Consider the following 20,347-nt stretch of genomic DNA (forward strand, 5'->3'; position numbering starts at 1 on the left):
AGCTCAGCAGAAAGAAGAGCACTAGAGGGCAGGGTTACATAAGTCGGTCAGTCATGGGGTGGTGTGAGCATACTGCCCTCCATGTCCCATGCATACCTTAAATAGGGGAAATCCTTTCTACCTATTTGCAACAGACCCACATTTAAATGAATTGCCAGCATGTCTAGTTTGGCACTCAGTTGTGGCCACCAAGGACCTTCCATGAGGCTGTATAAGAATGTGGTGGAAGTGGAGCAGACAGGAAGAAGTAGACTGAAGAGGGAAGGAACAGCAAAACAACAAAGGATGGCTGCAGGAGGAGCACTTCACTCATCTCTGAGTCTTGGCCAAGGAGCAAATATATACACACTCATTGGTTTCCACACTGGCAGAATAATTTCATTTATCCATGCAAGTCAATGAAGAAGTGCTCATTAGGCTGACCTGTATCGTGAACAAGAGTACTACTGATGAGATATACCAGTAGTCACTAGATACATTTAATAGGTACAACTAAAGCAGTTTTAAGAATTTCAGGGTTACAGTGTATTCTGAATACAGTATACTGTATATTCAGATGAATACTGAATACAGTGTATTCAGATGTTGATAACTTTATTGGGTATACAAGGACCGGTAATAGATATTTCAACAGCAGAGTAACTGAACAGTCCCCAAGCACACAAATAGGAGTACAAAGAATATGCAGTTAAGCTTGGTCTGCGTCAGATTCAGCACTATGCTTTTTTCTGTTTGCAATGATCATCGCTGTGCTAACCTAAAAAGAATGAGAGGTCAATAAGGAATCTGATGTTTGCTGATTATTTCAGTAATCTGCACTAAAGATTATGTTGAATTACCAAACACTTTAATCAATCACAAGCATCCTTGCGCAAGAGGGTCTTAAAAAGGATGCCAGATAAGAGCAAGGCCAAGATAAACTGAAGCTACTGGACCCACCGTAAGAGAAATCATTGCAAAGGAACACAAAGAAGTGAAAGAGTTTTAATATCTGGGATATGCTTTTGCCAGAAATATATCTGCTTAGCAAATCTGAATCAAAGTTGCTTAGACCAAATGGGAAAAAATCAAATACAAGGAAGTCTCTGCCTTATTGTGCTGGGCCTGATTGGGTACTTATGAGCAATCACAGCTCCCTTTGGTCACACACAACTACAATCACACAAATAAATGTAAGCTTGAAAATGCAAACTCAGGCACAGCCAACAGTAGTTCCTTCAAGTGCAACAGGAGTCACGCAACAGTAAGGGACAAAGGTGGAATTTGAACCCCTACCATACAGGCTCAGCATATTATAATATGTGATAAGAGCCAATCACAAAGGCTTATGACACTTGGGCTTGCAAGGTACTTCCTAAGTAGACAACTCGAGGCTGCTGATATCTCTACCTAAGACCCTGGAGAACTTCTGCCAGTCTGAGTAGACAGTACTAGCCTTGAGGAACCAATGGTGTAATTCAGAGTAAGACAGCTTTCATGCGTTCCAGGTTGAGCTATTGCCCCGTTCCTTTGTCTAAACCAGCCTGCTTTCTTGGAACTTGACCTCTACACTTCTTGGCACAGCTTTGCCTCTGGCCCTGCAACTTGAATTACACCCAGTTTCCTGACAGAAAGTCACTGTCTGGCTTTATCAATGTGTAATGCCAGGTTTACACTTAAATTTTTTCAAGCAGGAACTAGTTGGGACTGATTATGTATAGACAAAACATCTTATGGGAATTGGTTAAACTGAAAACATTTAAACATTTATACTACAGTTACAGCCCATTCCTGAGCTGGTGGTGTACAGGGACGGTGGGGAAGAGGTACAGCGGTGCCTCTTTCTAAGCCAATTCCCGTACGCTGTTAAAAAAAAAAAAAAGCAGTTTCACGGCTTTTTCTTGTTTAACTGGGGCGTACCGGGCTGAATGGGGATAGGAAGCCGCCTAACTGGTGGCTCTTCCCCCCGGCCTGCCCCCAGCCCACCCCCCTGCGCTGGCGCAGCCTCTCTACACCGTGGCCTAGGCCACGGAGAGGCTGTGCCAGTAGAGGAGCAAGGCGCAGTCCTGCAGCGCTCGGCCGCCTGCAGGACTGGCCTCCCCGCCAGCGTAAGTGCATGTAATCACGGTTTTACATGAACTTACGTTGGAGGCGGGGTCACGCCACCTCCTAAGAGGTTTCGCCCAGAAACCTCAGGAGTGGGCTGTGACAGAAATTAGCAAAACTTGCTAAAAGTGAAGCAAAAGACAATGTCAAGATAGCTGACAACTGGTAAAGCATGCAAATGAGATGCAAGAGTAAGGGAAATTATAGAGATCTAGCCAGTTATACAGCGCCACTACAACTATTGATACAGACTTGCATGAAAAGGTCAAATTACTACACTAGTCTAAAGATTACTGACAACCATATAGGCTGAGGGAAGCACCACAAAGTTTTATTCCGTATGAACTTTTTGTAGTAATTCTGATACTCCCAGTTATGTAAAGGTCATGAAGGTCAGCTGTTTGTTCAGGTAAACCATCTGAAAATCAGCTATTTTCACCAATCACACCTATCATGGTTCAAGGTTTCTCTTTCTGGGTTAGTCTATGGTGTTTATTCAGAGCGATATTGTATCTAAATAAAACTTGATTGACTGGTTAATCTATGGTGAGGCTGTTTTAATCTTGAGTGATGTTTATTTTGGTTTTCAGATATTTTGTTATTTTCAGAAATTTTGTTATTTTGCACTTTTTTGTATAATGGGCATCCTGACAATGTGACTGTGTACACTCTCTGGACAGATTAAACAAGTTCATATGCTTACCTTGTTTATTTTCATTGTCCATTGCCTAAAAAAATGTTACAATGTAAATTAATTCAGCCGCTAATCTGTTTAAGTGCTGGCTGTGGGCTTGCCCTTGGCTTCTCTTGATAATTTGGGAGTTGTTTGGGTTTTCTGATAATCACGATAATTTGTTATTTAAGGAGCTAGATATAATACTCTAGGAGCAATAAAGTAATAAAATCAAACAGGTCCTTAACTGCTGGCTTACAAGAAGTAAAAATGCCATCCATAAGAAAGAAAGAAAGAAAGAAAGAAAGAAAGAAAGAAAGAAAGAAAGAAAGAAAGAAAGAAAGAAAGAAAGAAAGAAAGAAAGAAAGAAAGAAAGAAAGAAAGAAAGAAAGAAAGAAAGAAAGAACTAGTGAAGAACATGAGGCACTTAACATGACTGAAGTATGAAGAATGAATAATTTTGAATAAAACAACCGATAACAAAGAGACTCACAGACTGATGAGGAAAACACTACAACAGTCAACATGAGAGAAAATGAACGAGGAAGATAATTTTAGAAATATTGAAACCAACAAACCTTAGATAGAGCAGTCCTGTGTGAGCCGAAAGAGAGAAGTATCAAAGATCAACACCCAAGCTCTTAATTTGCAGAGAAGACTGGGAGGTGATGCTGCCAGTTGAGAGAGAAAGAGAAGGGTAAAGTAAAGGTTCAGAGGAAAACAGAATGGAAGTTTGTCTTTTACACATTGAGCTTGAAATAATATAGGCAGAAATAGCTGAGGGTCAGCTGGAAGGATTAATTAGAACAGTACAAAAGGAGGGAAGAGAAAGACAGAACTGGATACCATCAGCATGACTTTGCTATTAGAAGCCAAAAGAATCAGACTTTTCAGACTAAGAATACAAAGTATGAAGGATGGCCCAAGAAAAGAGAAGACAATGAAACGTGAACCTTACACAGTTTTTAGAGATACAGGAATGGAACCAGGAGGGAATAATACTACCAGATCCCCAAAAGCTAATAAGCAGAATGGGGTTAACAGAGGCAAATGCTGAAGATAATAGAACAAGAAAGCAAAAGGGCCCCTGTGACAGCATATAGATAACCACTAGACGTTGCATTAGGGTTGCCAATCTCCATGTGGGATCTCAAAATCTCCCAGAATTACAACTTGTTCCGAGATGCGGGCCACGCCCCACGCCTCGGGCCTTCCTGCGCACACTACCGCCGCTGGCCCCACCCTTACCCAGCCGGGGGAAGTCATTTACCGGGAGGCGGGTGGGAGAAATGCTGTCCAGGGCCGCTGGGAAGACGGCCCGAACAGGAACTGGGGGGGGAGAGACACTCCGGGTCCCTGCGCCCCAGAAACGGCCGGCGCGACTCAGGGAGCCGCTCCGGAGTTGGCAGCAGCAGCGGCCCTCCCAGCGCAGCCAAGGAGACAGCCGTGGAGGCGACAGAACGCCAGGCTCCGCATGGCGCTTCAGCTGCCGGTCGGGAGGGAGAACGAGGGATCCCCGTCTGCCAGGAGCCAGAATGGGGAAGGGAGAAGCATGGCCAGGACGGAAGCCGGCCAGGAACAGAGTAGCTTTATCACCTTGGGTGGGTGGGGCCTGAGGAAGGGAGGGGGCGGGGCTTCCCCCATATAAGGAGCGCATGCGCCTAGGCCAGGGAGGAAGGAGGTAGTGTTGACCTGGATGTGAGAGAGAGCGAATAGAGGCAACGCCAAGCTGCGAGGGGACGGAGGAGTGGCGTTAACCCCTCCTGTCCCTCTCATTCTGAGGCCGGCTCTTCACCTCCCTAGGGGAAGAGGGGGAGGGACCGGGAGACCTCAAGACGGAGTAACCCCGGGAAGATTTGTCTTTGGGCGGGGAAGTCGAGTGGCAGAACGGACCCGTCGCCAGACCCGGCAGTACCCAGCACCGCCACTAGGGGGCAACCAGGGGCGCTACACAACTGATCACCAGATGACAGAGATCATTTCTCCTAGAAAAAATGGCTGCTTTGGAGGGTGGAATCTATGGTATTATACCCCTCTGATGCCCCTCCCCTCTCCAAAACCTGCCCTCCCCAGGCTCCACCTTCAAAAAAATTTTGAAATATCAAATTCTTTTAAAAAATTCTCATAGTTTTTTTTAGTGTCCCTGCTTTGCTGGTGCCCTAAGCATGTCCTTACTCTGCCTATTGGGTAATCCAACACTGCTGTTCACTCACTGTCTGCCAAGATGGCCATAGAGCAGGGGTGCGGAACGTCAGGCCCGGGGGCCATTTAAGGCCCGCAAAATCATTTGATCTGGCCCTTCATGGGTCCTGGCAGGTCTCTAGCTCAGAAGGATCTAAGACTGGTGATCCACCCCCTCCCGCGGAAAGGAATAGCCTCTATTCAAGGCGGATGTGAGTTTGTTTTGCTGAGAAAAGGAACCTTTTTTCCCCCTTGCAGAAGAGTCGTTAGCTATGGAGCTAGTAGGACTGCCCAAGAAACTTTGTTAACCCTTTCCCACCCAGGCCGTGGAGACACGTATTCCATTTGTACTACAAGAGGGCTGGGGGCGGAAGTGGTGACAATGGAGGGGTTAAAGGGGGCAGGGCCAGAATGAGAAGGGGGGTCAGCCAGTGTGTCCTCATTTCACCCTGCAGGCAGAGGTAGCAGGAGCTGGCTGTAGAATCTGACCTCGACCATGCAGAGCAGGAGCAACTCTGGCGTGTGGCTGGACGGCAGGCAACAGACCATCCTGTGCCACCAGGTGGGCAAGTGCGCCACCAGTTGGATGCCTGCCTGCTTGCCTGCGCCGGGGGGGGTCATCTGGGGCAGCTGCCTGCTTGGGGCTTGGTCAGCTAATTTTAAAGTTGATAATATTGTATGGCCCGCGAATGATGTTATAAATATCCAAATGGCCCTTGGTGGAAAAAAGGTTCCCCACCCCTGCCATAGAGGAAGGTAATGGCTGAGTGACCAAGCCAAGCAATCTTTCTACAGAGCTGTAAGGATACTCATTCAGCATTAGTGGATCTACAAAATAAACACAGATGCAGAACAGGTAAAGGGGCATGCACTAAGAACAACTCTTCCATCCACACAAGACTTTCAGCCCATCATTCTTTACGTTCTGGTGGCAGAAGCCACAAGTTAAACAAAGACAACTGCGTGGTGTAGTGGTTAAGAGTGGTGGTTTGGAGCAGTGGACTCTAATCTGGAGAACTGGGTTTGATTCCCCACTCCGCCACATGAGCAGTGGATGCTAATCTGGTGAACCAGGTTGGTTTCTCCACTCCTCCACATGAAGCCAGCTGGGTGACCTTGGGCTAGTCACAGCTCTCTTAGAGCTCTCTCAACCCCACCTACTTTACAGGGTGTCTGTTGTGCGGAGGGGAAGGGAAGGTGATTGTAAGCCAGTTTGATTCTTCCTTAAGTGGTAGAGAAAGTCTGCATATAAAAACCAACTCTTCTTCTTCTTGTTCTTCTTATGACCAGAGATCTTCACAGTACAAGATCTCATATGCATGCAGATACCTGGTGACTTCGATGATAATGGCACCGTGTCCAGAGCCACAATCATAATATATTCAAACACTGACAGAGAACATGTACCAGCGCAACAGAAAACACCCGAGGGCTAATGAACAACCTGAACAGATTCAGAAGAGACAAGCACGGTCTGAACTTGTACTGCAAGCTATATTGCCAGAGGCAACAACATTTCTTTCAACCCACATTACCCCACAACCACTGGGCACCAAATTCATCAGAACCAGGAATCTTATGTGCCCCCTGTGAAGGTATCATGAGACACAACAGCTACTAGCTATATGAAATCTTATACTCGGAGGATTTAGGAATGAAGATAAATGCAATATAGACAATGTTGCTTTAAGACCAATTCCCAGAGATCCTTTAGCAAGAAAGAGTCAGATAACTAGAAACTAGGAAGGAATACAATGCAGGGTGAACCTCAAACACTGAAGCTGGAGAAAATCAGGAAAAGGAGAAAGTAAAAGATTTGGTAAGACAGAAGAAGTTAGAGGAATGAAAACAGCATTAAGAGGAGAAATGACTTTCAGAAGAAATTTATTATTTGGACAGTAGGTGTCACTACATTCCATTTTCAGAGTTACAAATTTCACTGGCTGAAGGTAAAAGCAAGCCAAAAGATTTGTGGAAAACTTAAGGTTGCTACTAAAGTATGGAAACCTATTTAAAAAAGGAAATATGTGCCCCACCCACTTTCAGTAACCTTATTCATAAGTTATAGTGAACACACATACAATCCATGTACAATGTACACTTCATTTTTCTTTGTGTGTGTTGAGTTAATTCTCATGTTACATTCAATGCATGCATAGCTGAAGGTGTGATACAAACAAACCCCACATTTATCCACTTAGTGGTCCCCAAATCTCCCTTCAAAAGCAGGTCTGACTTTTCCTTTCATTTACAAAGATGTGGGGAAATGTGCAAGCAGTTTCTTTCACCTGATTGCCTCTCAAAGGATGGGAGAGGGAGGGAGGGAGGGCTTCCAGAAGGCCCAGAGCTGCTGCCTAGCCTCAGTCAGTTAGCCCTTTGCTGGCCAAGTTTATATCCGTAAATACCCTCTCCCCTAACATTCTCTCCCATGCTACTTTCCTGAGCTACATTTATACTGTTTTGGGGTTGGACCCTTTGCTTCAGAAATAGATTGGGGGCATGGGAGGAAAAATGAGCACCCAGCATTATTCAGCTTGGTACTTAAACGGCTCATTGTAACCCATCTTGCTGTAGCATGCCTGTGCAGAATGCCTCGAACACACCAAGGAACCAGTATCCAGTGCCTTTCTCCCCACCCATCTGGAATTACAAGTAAAGAGCTGAAGGTGGCATAATGCACAAATGGGTTTAAAACCCCAGAATGTCTCAGTGCCGGAAAAGGTATGCCTGTAGGAAGCCAAAAAACATCATATCCAAATAGTCTTAAACGCCGCCACCTCTCACTACAGACAAAATGTCTTCAGAGGAATTCTAAGCATCTGAACCCAGGAAGAACCCTGCTCCCAATGCCAAGTTGGCAAAACAGGTGAAGAGAGTACTTCTGGGTTTGAACCGATTGCTTTCCACTCACTACACAATAACTGTATATACCTACTTATATGGGCTTCTGGGTTGTTGCATTTGCAAGTCTGCCATCTGTAATGTTTATAACTTAAGTACTAGTTCAGTGTGTCTGCTCTATATATGCACCCTGCTTTCCCAATGAGCTTTGAATCCTACTCCACACTCTTCCTCAGGTATATCTCTAGAGACACAAATAAGGGGTACATTACATGATTACAAACAAATTACTTTTTTTGCTGAATAGCTGGTGGCATGCCACGTTACTGATGATTTATATGTAAATTAGCTTCCCAAACCTCCAAATCATGTCCTTACATCTGCTTTTGAGCTCCCATAGCACAGCTAATACTTCTAAGAATTTAAAAATTAACAGCAAAACATGAGATGAGGTTCACAAGGAAAATATACAGCATTTAAAATGTTGGCTAAGATATAGCTCTAGGCATCTTTGCCTTGCCATCTTCCAGCTTTCTTTCCATGAACTAAAAGCCTGACCTCTTCTCAGTTGCTACTTTTGAGAGAGAATTCAGAATAAGCTTCCAGCTTGATATTATTGTCACTCCCCCAAGCTGTACTGACTTCTCAGTTACTTATTATGTAGCTGGCTTAACCATTCTTACAGCTACTAATGACGTTGTGGTCTAGAGTTTGCAAAATTTGTTTCGCCGGATAATACTACACAGGGTGAATACAATCTCTCTTGTTTTGAATACCAGTTAATGGTCAAGCTGGAATTTAAAGTCTGTAGCAGCACTTAAGTACCTGACATTTCATAGCATCACAGAGTTGGAAGGGGAAGAAGAGGAAGAAGAAGAAGAGTTGGTTTTTATATGCTGACTTTCTCTGCCACTTAAGGGAGAATCAAACCGGCTTACAATCACCTTCCCTTCCCTTCCCCACAACAGACACCCTGTGAGGTGGGTGAGGCTGAGAGAGAATGACTTGCCCAAGGTCACCCAGCTGGCTTTGTGTGTAGGAGTGGGGGAAAAAATCCAGTTCACCAGGTTAGCCTCCACCGCTCATGTGGAGGAGTGGGGAATCAAATCCGGTTCTTCAGATCAGACTCCACCGCTCCAAACCACCGTTCTTAACCATTCTTAATGTAGTCCAACTCCCTGCTCGATGCAGGATCAGCCTAAAGCATCCCTGACAAATGTTCGTCCAGCCACTGCTTGAAGACTGCCAGGACAAAATCCAGGACAAAAGGAATCCTAAAGTGGTTTATTCTACTCAGGTCTTGCTCCCAGGGAAGGTAATCTTAGGATTGCACTGTAAATAACTTTAAGAATGACACATTTAGCTTTTTCAGACTTGACTTACAATACAGTCTGCTGCTGCCTTCCAACATACCCTTAGGCCTTCTTATCACAACATTCCTAGCTATAGGCTGGCTGTACAAATATATAACTGCTTAGCAGCAGGTTTTAATTAAAGTACCAATAAGAGTGTAGTGAGCATAAAAAATGCATTACAGGGATTGAAATAAATAACTCAATTTTCAGTGAATGTTGGGATAATAATAATTTTTAAATAAAGAGAACCAAATATTTTGTAAGTTTTGTTGTTGTGAGTTTAGGATGGGTGCAAACCAAGAAGGATTTCAGAATCATGTGAGACTTCCTTTTTTACACAGTTTTATTTGTTATTCATCAGGATGTTTGTATCTCACATGTTTATAGCCCAGACATAAGGTAGCTGCAACCATTATGGGAAAGCCTTGCCCTTTTTAGCTTTCATTTTCAGTTCCTTTACATCATATGAAACCCTTATCTATGAATAGAAAGTCCCCACTAAATGCTCATTTGCATCACAACCAAGTTAACAGGTTGTATCTCAAAGTAACTTTGATTCTCATGTGGACAGCTGTGGACAGCTACACTTACGGGACAATTGTATGCAGTGTTATTCCAAATACATAGTATGAGATTGGAGTAACTCTGCAAAGGACTGCAGTGTTAGTCATACAGCCTTCCAAATGCACTAGTACGCCATGGGAGTTAGTCACTAACAGCGTTGACCTTTCCAACTTAGGGGGTTACCGCATTATGTATTCCCAGGGATGTATTAAGAGTTTGAAAACATTATAAAAAATACTGTTCACACTTTCTATGTATTCCCAGCGATGTATTAAGAGTTTGAAAATGTTATAAAAAATACTGTTCACACTTTGTTTGGCCCCTTTAACTGTGAAGACATCTTCCAACCATTTTTTAGCCGTGGTATCCAAAAACCCTTTTAAAGCGATGTTTTTTATAACATTTTCAAACTCTTAATACATCGCTGGGAATACATAACGCGAAAACCCCCTTAGAGAAAGACTTTACCACAAACCTTTCTCTTTAGAGTGTATTGGAAAAAAAGATCTGATGCGGTGAGTGAAGTTTCATCCATATTATCCAGCATGTAAAAGCAACAAGCCACATCCCTTTGCTAAATCTAAAAATCCACTGGGAGCCTATCAAGATGTGGTGTTTGGTTAAGTAAGTTTGGTTAAGTAATATTGTCGAAGGCTTTCATGGTCAGAGTTCATCAGTTCTTGTAGACTATCTGGGCTGTGTGACCGTGGTCTTGGTATTTTCTTTCCTGACGTTTCGCCAGCAGCTGACAGGCATCTTCAGAGGAGTAACACTGAAGTAACACTGAAGTAACACAGAGGAGTAACACTGAAGGACTGTCCTTCAGTGTTACTCCTCTGAAGATGCCTGCCACAGCTGCTGGCGAAATGTCAGGAAAGAAAATACCAAGACCACGGTCACACAGCCTGGATAGCCTACAAGAACCGTTAAGTAAGTTTGTTTCTTTTTTACTTTTCTTGGTTTCAGTTCCACCTTATTTAACAGAGCACAAGGTCACCAGCTGGAGAGTGACATCTTAAGGCACTTGGCTGCAGCCATCTGCCACGACGGCTGTGGAAGTGCCCGCAAACCAGAAATCTCCAAATACTCAAGCCAGTGAAGATATATTCTACAAAGGAAACAAGATTGTCCAATCTGGCTTGGAAAACACACACACACATGCATATAGTGAATGCAGCATTCTCAATGTAATTATATTCATGATGCCCATGAGTAGAGAACTCAGGCAAGAGGAGAAACTATTCCCCAAAGACATCTTGAAGCAAAAGAACTGAACTTCTAAGAGCACCACTGCACAATAAATTCCTCCACACAAAATGGGTCCATGGGGCATCCACCATGTGACTAGTTGCAAGCACCACTGTTCCATAGGAAAACAACAGACCAAGACTTGCTCTATGCTGTAACCTTTCAAGGCTCTGCCTCTTATTTTTTAGGGTGTTAAAATAGAGTTCAAGAGTCTGCACAAAACACAAAAGACAAGAAGAGAGGCACGCAGGCTTACCAGTAATCCGGTTTTCGATTTCCCCTTGCATTTGGAGGGAGTCCACATAAATGGTTCGGTTTCCAATGATTCGAGCACAAGCAACTCCCCTGTATGGTTGGCAAAACCCATCTTCATGATAATCTTCACTGCAAAAAGATAAATTAGCTTGGTAAGTCTTTCTGCAGATGTCAGTCTGTACTTGATGAATTTTAAAGAACTGTGGTTTTTTTTCCCTCAGAGGAAGGGGGGAAATATATGGTAAATCTGACATTTTTTATTCCTCCAGACACTGCTCTCTGACCTCTATTTTACTTAACAGTGATTTAAAGTAATAAGGGCACCTGGTTTTTTTTTGGGGGGGGGGGATCTCCACAAAGTAAAAACCAGAATTATACTAGAAATCCTATGCTAATGATAATGAGATGTGACAGGTGATTCTACTAAAAAGCTGTTCTACTGAGACAGCAATATGTATCGTGTTACAACCTATAATACATTGCTGGCATCTAACGGCAGGCTGCACAATTAGGGAAGCAGTTGTTTCTTTTCTCCCACCTCCTCCTGCAATTCTTCATTTCCTGTAGGGAACAGCAAAACAGGTCTTGCCAAGATTTAATTAAAATATGGCATAATTCTGAACTATGACTTAGATACACAAAAAGAAAAACAATCAGTGCAAAACTCCCCCCTCAGTTAAACTTAATGCCAAATTCTTTTTTTTCTGCCACAAAACTGATGCATCAGCTGAATTATGTATCAGCTTTGGATTGAACTCCTTTTTTAATTTTTTAAAAAATCATTATCACCGATATATCAAATGCTCAACATGGCCTCATTTAAGGATACCTTAATCTGGAAATTGGGGCCATGGACAGAGAAGAAAGATATTTCTACAAATTAAAAAAAAGTCCCAGGTTTGCAAAAAACAAAAATGGAAATCTTAAAAAAAAAATTGGGGGTTAAACTCCCCCCACCCCCCGGTATGATAGAAGGAGCAACTGCAGCTTCCAGAAACGAATGCCCTCAGTGGACATTGCTAGGTAAGCCTAACAAAACTGCCAGCCTTCAAGCCTTGGTTTCTGCCTGTAAAAGGCAGGGGTGGGTGGGAAAGGCCCTTTCCAGTGATATTTTGGGCTCTGAGGGAAGGCTTATCAAAGCCAAGGCCAGCAGCAACAACAGGCAATTTGCTACAATGCGACGCATGCTCACCCAGGCCTAGCTGCTTGCTACTGTTCAACAGCAACCACACCACATAAGCCAGTGTGGTATAGTGGTTAGTTTCAGAATAGAATCTGAGGGACCTGCCATGGAAGCTTACTGGGTGACCTTGGGCAAGCCACACAGGCTAACCTACCTCACAGGGTTGTTGTGAGGATAAAATAGAGGAGTGGAGAATTATATAAACTACTTTGGTTCTCCATTGGGGAGAAAGGTGGGGTATATATGAAGTAAATAGTAGAGGCAGATAAAAGGCAGGTTGATTAGTAGGTGGAAAGGAGAGAAGGAAAGAGGAAACATTGAGGATATGGAGGCTGCCAGGAGGAAAGAGTGTATGGAAAGGAATATAAAGTGAGATTCCCCCACCCCCAGCAAGTCCTTGCAGGTTCTCTGCTATGCAACTATGCCCAATGTGATGGCTGGAACCACATAACTGGGCCTGATTTTTCCCAGGGAAAGGCTGCCAGGGGCAGGGAAGCTGGGAAAGCTGAAGACAAGGGGCAGATAAAGGTAGGTCGGCTGATGGGTGGGAAGGAGGGAAGGAAGCAGAAAATGGGGAGAGGCAATGGAGAAAGAGAAAAAAGTGGGAAGAAGGAAATAGTGAGGGAGGGGGAAAGTCCTTGCTGGTTGGGTTCCATGCTTGTATTACATATCACTTATCATTCAATCATTCCAAGATGACCAGACACTAAAAACCAAACCATATATGATGCAAGAAATCTTTAATCATATATGTATTGAAGCTGTAAAAAAAACAGTTGGGGAGGGGCTGGATCAGGACCATTGGGTTGAGGAGCTATCTTTTTTTCTCTTATATGATTTAAAGTAGGAGGGAAGGCATTTCCAATCAGGAAAACCATGTGGGGGTAATTGTGGGCTGGTTTGCAGTGGGGCAGAGTAAAGAACAAACCAAGTGCATACTCCAATTTCCTCTGTACTTCTGTAGATGCCACTAAGGCATGACTCATGAGCAAAGGCTACTACAGTCATTGAATGTTGCACCTGGGACCATGTTGCCAACCTTCTGGTGTGGGGTTGTGCCATTCTTATGAGCCCTCAGAATGGAGGAGGATGGGACTGACCATCCACACCCGCCTCTGTTCCAACTGGGGCTTGCTGGACAGCCCCTACCATGCTTTACCTTCCTTACTGGCTGGACAGCCATCTATTCTTGGGTGATGCTACCTTCCAGCTGCCCATAGGCGCACACACAGCTCCACCCTTCTCACTAAAGTGCCTAATGGGCTCCAGCCAAGGCCAGGTCCTGGCCATTTGTGTGGCTTCCGTGCCACCCTCTGGTCCTTCTCAACACCACAAGCACACACTCGCCATGAGGTGAGCCTGGCTACAGTCCTTGCCCAGGCATGTTGGTGAGGTGAACACAGCAGTACTTACCAGTGATTAAAGGGCTGCACTGCTAGGATCTCAACAGCCTGAATTAAAAGCTTTGTTAACCAGCATACTGGAATAACTGACAACCCCCTTCCTTGTGGATGCTAGATAACACCTTCTACTGTATTTGTCTCATCCAAATGGCATTAGAGGACCATATCACACAGAGATGGGTCATCAGAAGAAGAGGGTAAGAGGTATACTTTCACTTAAGACTACTTCATTGATTTTGTTCCTTAAAATGAATGAGTGGATGTAACTTTTGACTACAAGGTCACAGATGGGCTTCAGATTTATGCAGCTTCTTAGGCAGGCAATTACTGGTGAGATCGGCTGGCAAGGGGTTTTGCATACAATGCTTTTAGGTTCTATGCCAATATTGTTCACTAGTAAAATGGTCAATGGAGAGTATAGATATATGGTAGGTTTAGAAGGACCATATACATTTTTTTAAAAGCTTAAAATATTCAAACAAAATATGCCACTCATGGCATGACACCTTTTTTTACATCATTTAGAGAGACTCTCCCCTTTCCTGATGGGGATTCAGTAAATTTCACTGTAATTGATCATGGAGATAACCCAGTCAACAGAACCAAGTTGAAAAACAAGGAACACTCTCAGCCTCAATTTTGGAGTCACAAATCTTCTCTATATGTTTCCCAAAGCAGATAAGAGACTCAGTCAGAGGCCAGAACTGAAATTAAAGTAGTAAGTGAAAGCAGACAGAATTACAAACTCATCCAGTTCTTCCCACATGGGGAAATGGTTTTTATTACCATGATAGCAGCATAACGTATAACTTCACTTAAGCTCAACTTGAAATCGATATCATTTGAATCAGATCAAGCAACCTGCCACCTAAACATGGAATAATATAGGAATAATATAGCAATGCAATATAGGCACGTACCATTATTTAAAGGATAATTTGCAACACTGCTTCAAAACCTACACAGACGTTTCCAATTGTTCTTTATGTGATAATACTGGAATGCTTACACTATTCATTAATTATGATTTGGCTCATGAAAACCCAAGATCAGTGATATTAATTGTATAACTCTACTTTAAGGAATGAATGAATAGAATTATTTTGAAACACAGCTCTAAGAAAATTATTCCAAGGCATGCTAAGGGCCAAACCAGATGCATCTCTGGAAGGCTTGTGAATGAGTTCCAAAGTCCCACTCCCTTCTAAAAAGGCCGACCCCAAATTCCAGTTGGGACAACAGCAAGGGGAGTTGGGAGGGTATCATATTCCTGACTTTAAATAGGCTATAGATAGGCAGGCCAGGTCTCCCGCTGTAGCAGGAGACCTCTTGCCACTTACCACTGTTCCCCTGCCAGCATTTCCCAGACCAACAGGTGACAAATGGAAAGAGGGAGGGGCATGCTGGCATCATGTGAGAGCACTTATGGTGTAAACTGGAAGTGATGTCATTATATCAGGAGGCAATGCTCTAGGATATGCCCAAAACACCATGGCTTAACTATAGAGTTTTGGGTGACTCCTAGAGCGTTACACCCTAATGATGTGATTAACCACCAATAATCAACCAAACATTTCTCTGATGCCAAACAGAACACAAAAGTCCCTTAAAAGGCCAAGAACAAAGAGAAAAGGTAGTGGTCATTTTCTCCCTCCCATTGAAGCGTTCCTTCTTTATTGGCCAAATTCTGGTATTCCCAAAGCAGAGGGGACAAAATAGTTAGCCTTATTGGTCCATCACAAAATTCAAAAACAAAAACCATGTAATACCATTATTAAGACCAACTAAAATAACACTGAATGATGAGCAAGCTTTCAAGTTCTGAAGAACTCTTCATTAGGCTAAATATTAAATTGGGAGGGGGGGCAAAAAAGTTCTCCCCCCCCTTCTTCCCCTTAAACAAATGGCTTGATGAACAGTATTTTCACCAACAGCCTGACCCAAGGAAAATTACTGTCAGATTTTTTGATGTTTACAATATGGTTTTCTGAATAGTCGTTTATTTCTAAGACCATGCAATACAGATAAAAGCTAGGAGCTCTTTTTAAAAGATTTTTCCAGTAAGCGTCTTCAGGTTATCTGTCCTTTCTCATAGGAAATCATAGTGTCATTATATGAATATGTCATTTAAAAATTGCAAAATATATTATGTAGCAGAAGTTGTCTTTAGTACATATACTTAATAGCGCTAACATTTGAAATATGCCCCAGCTTTTCAGATACAGAAATAATAGCTAGGTTTTGTTTAACCAGTGAAATGGCTATTTTCATTCATTAGCAATATTTTTATTCATTAAAACCAAACCATAAAGCTAATTACAAAGTCTTTATCTTGTTCCTCAACTACATTGTTATCCAATTTAGGACACTGCTTGCTAATCTGTCTTACTAAATGGCATTGCCAAAAATGACAAATTCCAGCGCTAACTATTAGACTGTTTCATCCACAAGAAGAAAAAGGCTTGTTGGACACTGTCCAACTGTTGGCTAACGTAGCTAGACCTTAGGCGCTTGCTTCCCAAGTAAAAGAACAACTTGTTTCTCTTCAAATCCAAACAACTGCATTTTTAACACCAACTTAATAACAATAGAAAATGCAGAGCTGGATACAGGAGAGTTGTCTTTGTTCTTATTCTATATTCATTCCAATTCACAATCTTTGAGGCCTTTTCTGCCAGAGTTCTAATGGAGAGGGGAATATCCTCTTCCTAGGACTTAAATGTAGCATTTCCCTTCATGGACTGCCTTGAGACTGACTGTAGTCGGACTGCTGGGGCCTATCTCTCTCCACAGCTATTCACCCTCCTGCTCTACAGCTTCCAAAGCTATCAATCAGGCTCCTTCCACTTTCTGAGGGCATTCTCTGCTGCAGGTGTCTAGATTTCAGCTCTGTCCCTGGTTTCTGAAGTCTTTCAGAGTTCTTCCTTTGTCTGTCTTTTGCTGGCTAAGCTAGTTCTACTTATAGGTTGAAGGGAGACTGAAACATCTAATTTTGGGTTGGTGCCCATCAAAGGTTGCCAATAGGAGTGCTACATTCTCCCTGCTGTCTGATTGGTTCTTCTTTTACCAGGCTAAAAGACCAATTCAACAGCTCTATTTTTCCTCCTTTTTTCTAATTGGTTAGAAGTAATGGCATCTGTGCTGTGGGAACAAGCCTTGTAAGAAAGTTCACCTAGAGACATGCCTTAAATTTAGAAGTCTGTCTGATCTAGCTTTCTCTAAAATGTCTATTAAAAGTGTGCCATTTCTTTTTATTTTCTTTGATTGATTTTGTTAGTAGAACTGAATTATATAACAAAGGAAGCAAAAATACAGGACTTTTCCAATCCCCGCCCCCAAGTGCATCATTTCAGTACATGTACAAAATCCCTGAAACTATGGTTTCGTTGCCCAAAGAGGGGTGTGATGGACAGGAAGCTCTAGCTCCTGAAGGTGAAACAGCCAGTTTGAGTGTTGTTTAACCTCCAACCACTTTTTATAGATGTGAGTGAACTGGAGGGGCAGGTGTGGGGAGGTCAGCAGCTGACGCTTTCTAGTCTGCCTCAGCAAGCGAGCAGAAGTGTGAGGAGAGCTCTATCTCAGCAAAGGAGTGCAGTCTGGGGTCAGCTCTATCTCCTGAAGAGAACATGGTGACCATTTTACACCTGTCTCAGGCAATCAGCAGACATGTAATAGTTTAGTCTGACTCCCAGGAAAAGGGAAGACTGGTGTGTGATTAGAACCTCCATGTGTAAGAGGATCTAATCTGGTGTTTAGGCTGAGTAGAAATGATTTAAGGGGAAAGCCCTGAATGACAGAAGGCAATGACTATCATACAATTACTATTAAATTCCAATCTGAAGCTGTAGCTAGTGAATACGTATAAATGCCTTAACCAGCCTGTTGCTGGAATATGTGAGGAAGCCTTTGACTGCTAACATGTTCTTTTAAATTTTGTTGTTCTTTTAAAAGTTGTGCCTCAGATTTCAGTGCCCTGTTACCACACATCAAAACTGACCTCATGGCAGTGAACCCTCTATTATACTCATGTTACTATATATTTTAATTTTAGGGAAGAGGTGTGGGGAAGGTTCGATTTCAATTAATCAGATTCTCCCAAACCATGAGTCTGTGTGTTCCCTCAGTTTCTGTCACAGGTGGTAAAGCCATTCCTTGGTCTGTTCATTCTTCCCAACTTTAAACCAGCATTTGGTAATGGGAATTGTCAGGGCAATCTTTCCATTACTGGAAAAACCAAGCATATCCATTGGCCCTTAATGTGAATTAGTTCTGAAATAGATGGTTTAACTTCTTTTGGGACCATGTGGTTTATTTCAAGCAATGTATATGCTTCTTGCCTCTGTTGGTGGTTTGTGGAAATGGCTGTTGGTCACTGCCAACTAGGGTGTTGGCCTGGAGTCATGTACAGCATGGGTCACATAAGTATTTCTCCATACAACTATGCTCAAGAGACGGCTAAAAATAGCCATTAGAGCACATGAACAAGCCCTACATTAACCTACATTACTGGTTATATTTTGAAGAGCTACTGCTGTTTGAACATGCTGGAACAGTTTCATTTTGCTTAAAATGATATACTTGTAACTATTGTGCTGCTTATTTAGCTTTAATATGTGGAAGACTTCTTCAGCTTTGGTGGCCCAAGCTCCTATTTGTGGAACAATACTGACTGGTTTCACAGATGAATATAAATATATGTTGCCATGTTCTTTCACAGCACAAATTTCACTGCAATGAAATGGCAAATCAAATCAATTAGGTTTGGGGAATAAACTACTCTTGGTCAATTATAAATTTCAGATTCTTTGCAATTTGGGTATTCAGATTACATGCATAGATTAATGCCTTCATCTCATTACACAGAATCCAGCCAATTTTAACCCGTCTGAATCCCAGTTTCCCTACACTAAGAACTAATTTTATGTTCATTTCCATCAGCAACTGTGATAGATACCTTGATGCAAACAATTAAAATGGGTCCCTAGGGACAATATAATGTTACAAGAGAATAAATAAAGCTCCGAAATAAGATCTGAACTAACAGACAAGAAGAAAATGGTGTGTGTTTGGGGAGGGGGACAATTAGATAGAAGAGAAACTAGTCACAGCTTTTCACGGAAAAGAAGAACAAGTACACTCTAAATCCAATGGGGTAAAGTTAAAAGGTAAAGGTCCCCTGTGCAAGGTCCCCTGTGCAAGCACCGGGTCATTCCTGACCCATGGGGGTGATGTCACATCCTGACATTTCCTAGGCAGACATTGTTTATGGGGTGGTTTGCCAGTGCCTTCCCCAGTCATCTTCCCTTTACCCACAGCAAGCTGGGTACTCATTTTACCGACCTCAGAAGGATGGAAGGCTGAGTCAACCTTGAGCCGGCTACCTGAAACTGACTTCCATCAGGATTGAACTCAGGTCGTGAGCAGAGCTTGGACTGCAGTACTGCAGCTTTACCACTCTGTGCCATGGGGCTCCTCCGGGGTAAAGTTAAACAATGACAAATAGCTTGGTTTACTGTTTGTCATACAGAACAGGGAAAAACTTAACCTCCTCAATAAATACTATAGAGTTTTATTTTACATTTTTAGCACAACTTTCCTCCAAAGGGCTCAAGCTAGTGTACATATATTGGGGGAAGAGGGGAGAGACCCAAGGTAATCCACTGAGTTTCATGCTTTAGTGTGGATTTAAATATGGTGCCAAGTCCAACCCATGGAAAGGGCAGCCTTGCTTACAGCTTAATAGTAGCTACCTACCATTTACACAGCTATCCTCTCTTCTGCCTATCTATCCACTCTGCATCATCCACACAGTGATTTCCCCCAGAGCACCAAGATCACTGCAGAGCTTTTTCGGCTGTCTAACTGGCTCTTCAAATGCTGAAACAGTCAACTGGGACACATCCATCTACGTTACTTGCCTCAACAAGAAAACTAGTACTGCAACAGTAGCAGGGAGAGGAAGGGCAGGTGCAATTTGTCAGTCATTTGTTTACTCAGGGTTGATTTCCATTTGATTGTTAGGATTTGGAACTGACACACATTGATACAAAGGTCTATTCAAGGAGATTCCCACAAACAATCAGCTGTGCTCTTTGACAAATAACCACTCAGGTGAATTATCTACTTGAATGAGCAGTGTAACATGAGACCAGCATGCACACAAACCTTTGCCTGCAATTTGCAATTTTTACAGTTCATGAAAGGAACTGAGTGAACATGAGCTTGTTTCTCCCATACTGTGTTGCTCATATGTGTAAACAGGTGACATGAGTTGAAAGGAACTGATGATCAGCCATGAACCCACCAGCTGGCCACAGGAAAGGCATACTCTCTAGCTTCCATGTCCCATCTATAATTTGGGACCAATAGGGACCTACTTAAGTAAGAAAAGGAAAATTTCTTATCTGCCCTGAACTTTAGAGGTGCACTTCACATCCAAGTCATGTCCTTCCTACTCTCAAAGATCCCATAAAATCAGAGAAATTACAATACAGAAGAAAAAGACTTGGTTTTATACCCTGCTTTTCTCTACTGAAAGGAGTCTCAAAGCAGCTTATAA

The 20,347-nt window shown here is 42.8% G+C and overlaps 1 protein-coding gene across 1 annotated transcript in view; it reads right to left on the reverse strand.

Annotated features, from left to right (window-relative positions):
• ROR2 (receptor tyrosine kinase like orphan receptor 2) overlaps nt 1-20,347 on the reverse strand; it is a 154,768-nt gene that overhangs the window by 13,573 nt on the left and 120,848 nt on the right. Inside the window, exon 5 of the mRNA XM_056848715.1 lies at nt 11,204-11,331. Coding sequence (XP_056704693.1) covers nt 11,204-11,331 — 128 coding nt within the window. The remainder of the gene's footprint in view (nt 1-11,203; nt 11,332-20,347) is intronic.

This window comes from Euleptes europaea, chromosome 4 (genome assembly GCF_029931775.1).
Source record: "Euleptes europaea isolate rEulEur1 chromosome 4, rEulEur1.hap1, whole genome shotgun sequence".
NCBI lineage: Eukaryota > Metazoa > Chordata > Lepidosauria > Squamata > Sphaerodactylidae > Euleptes > Euleptes europaea.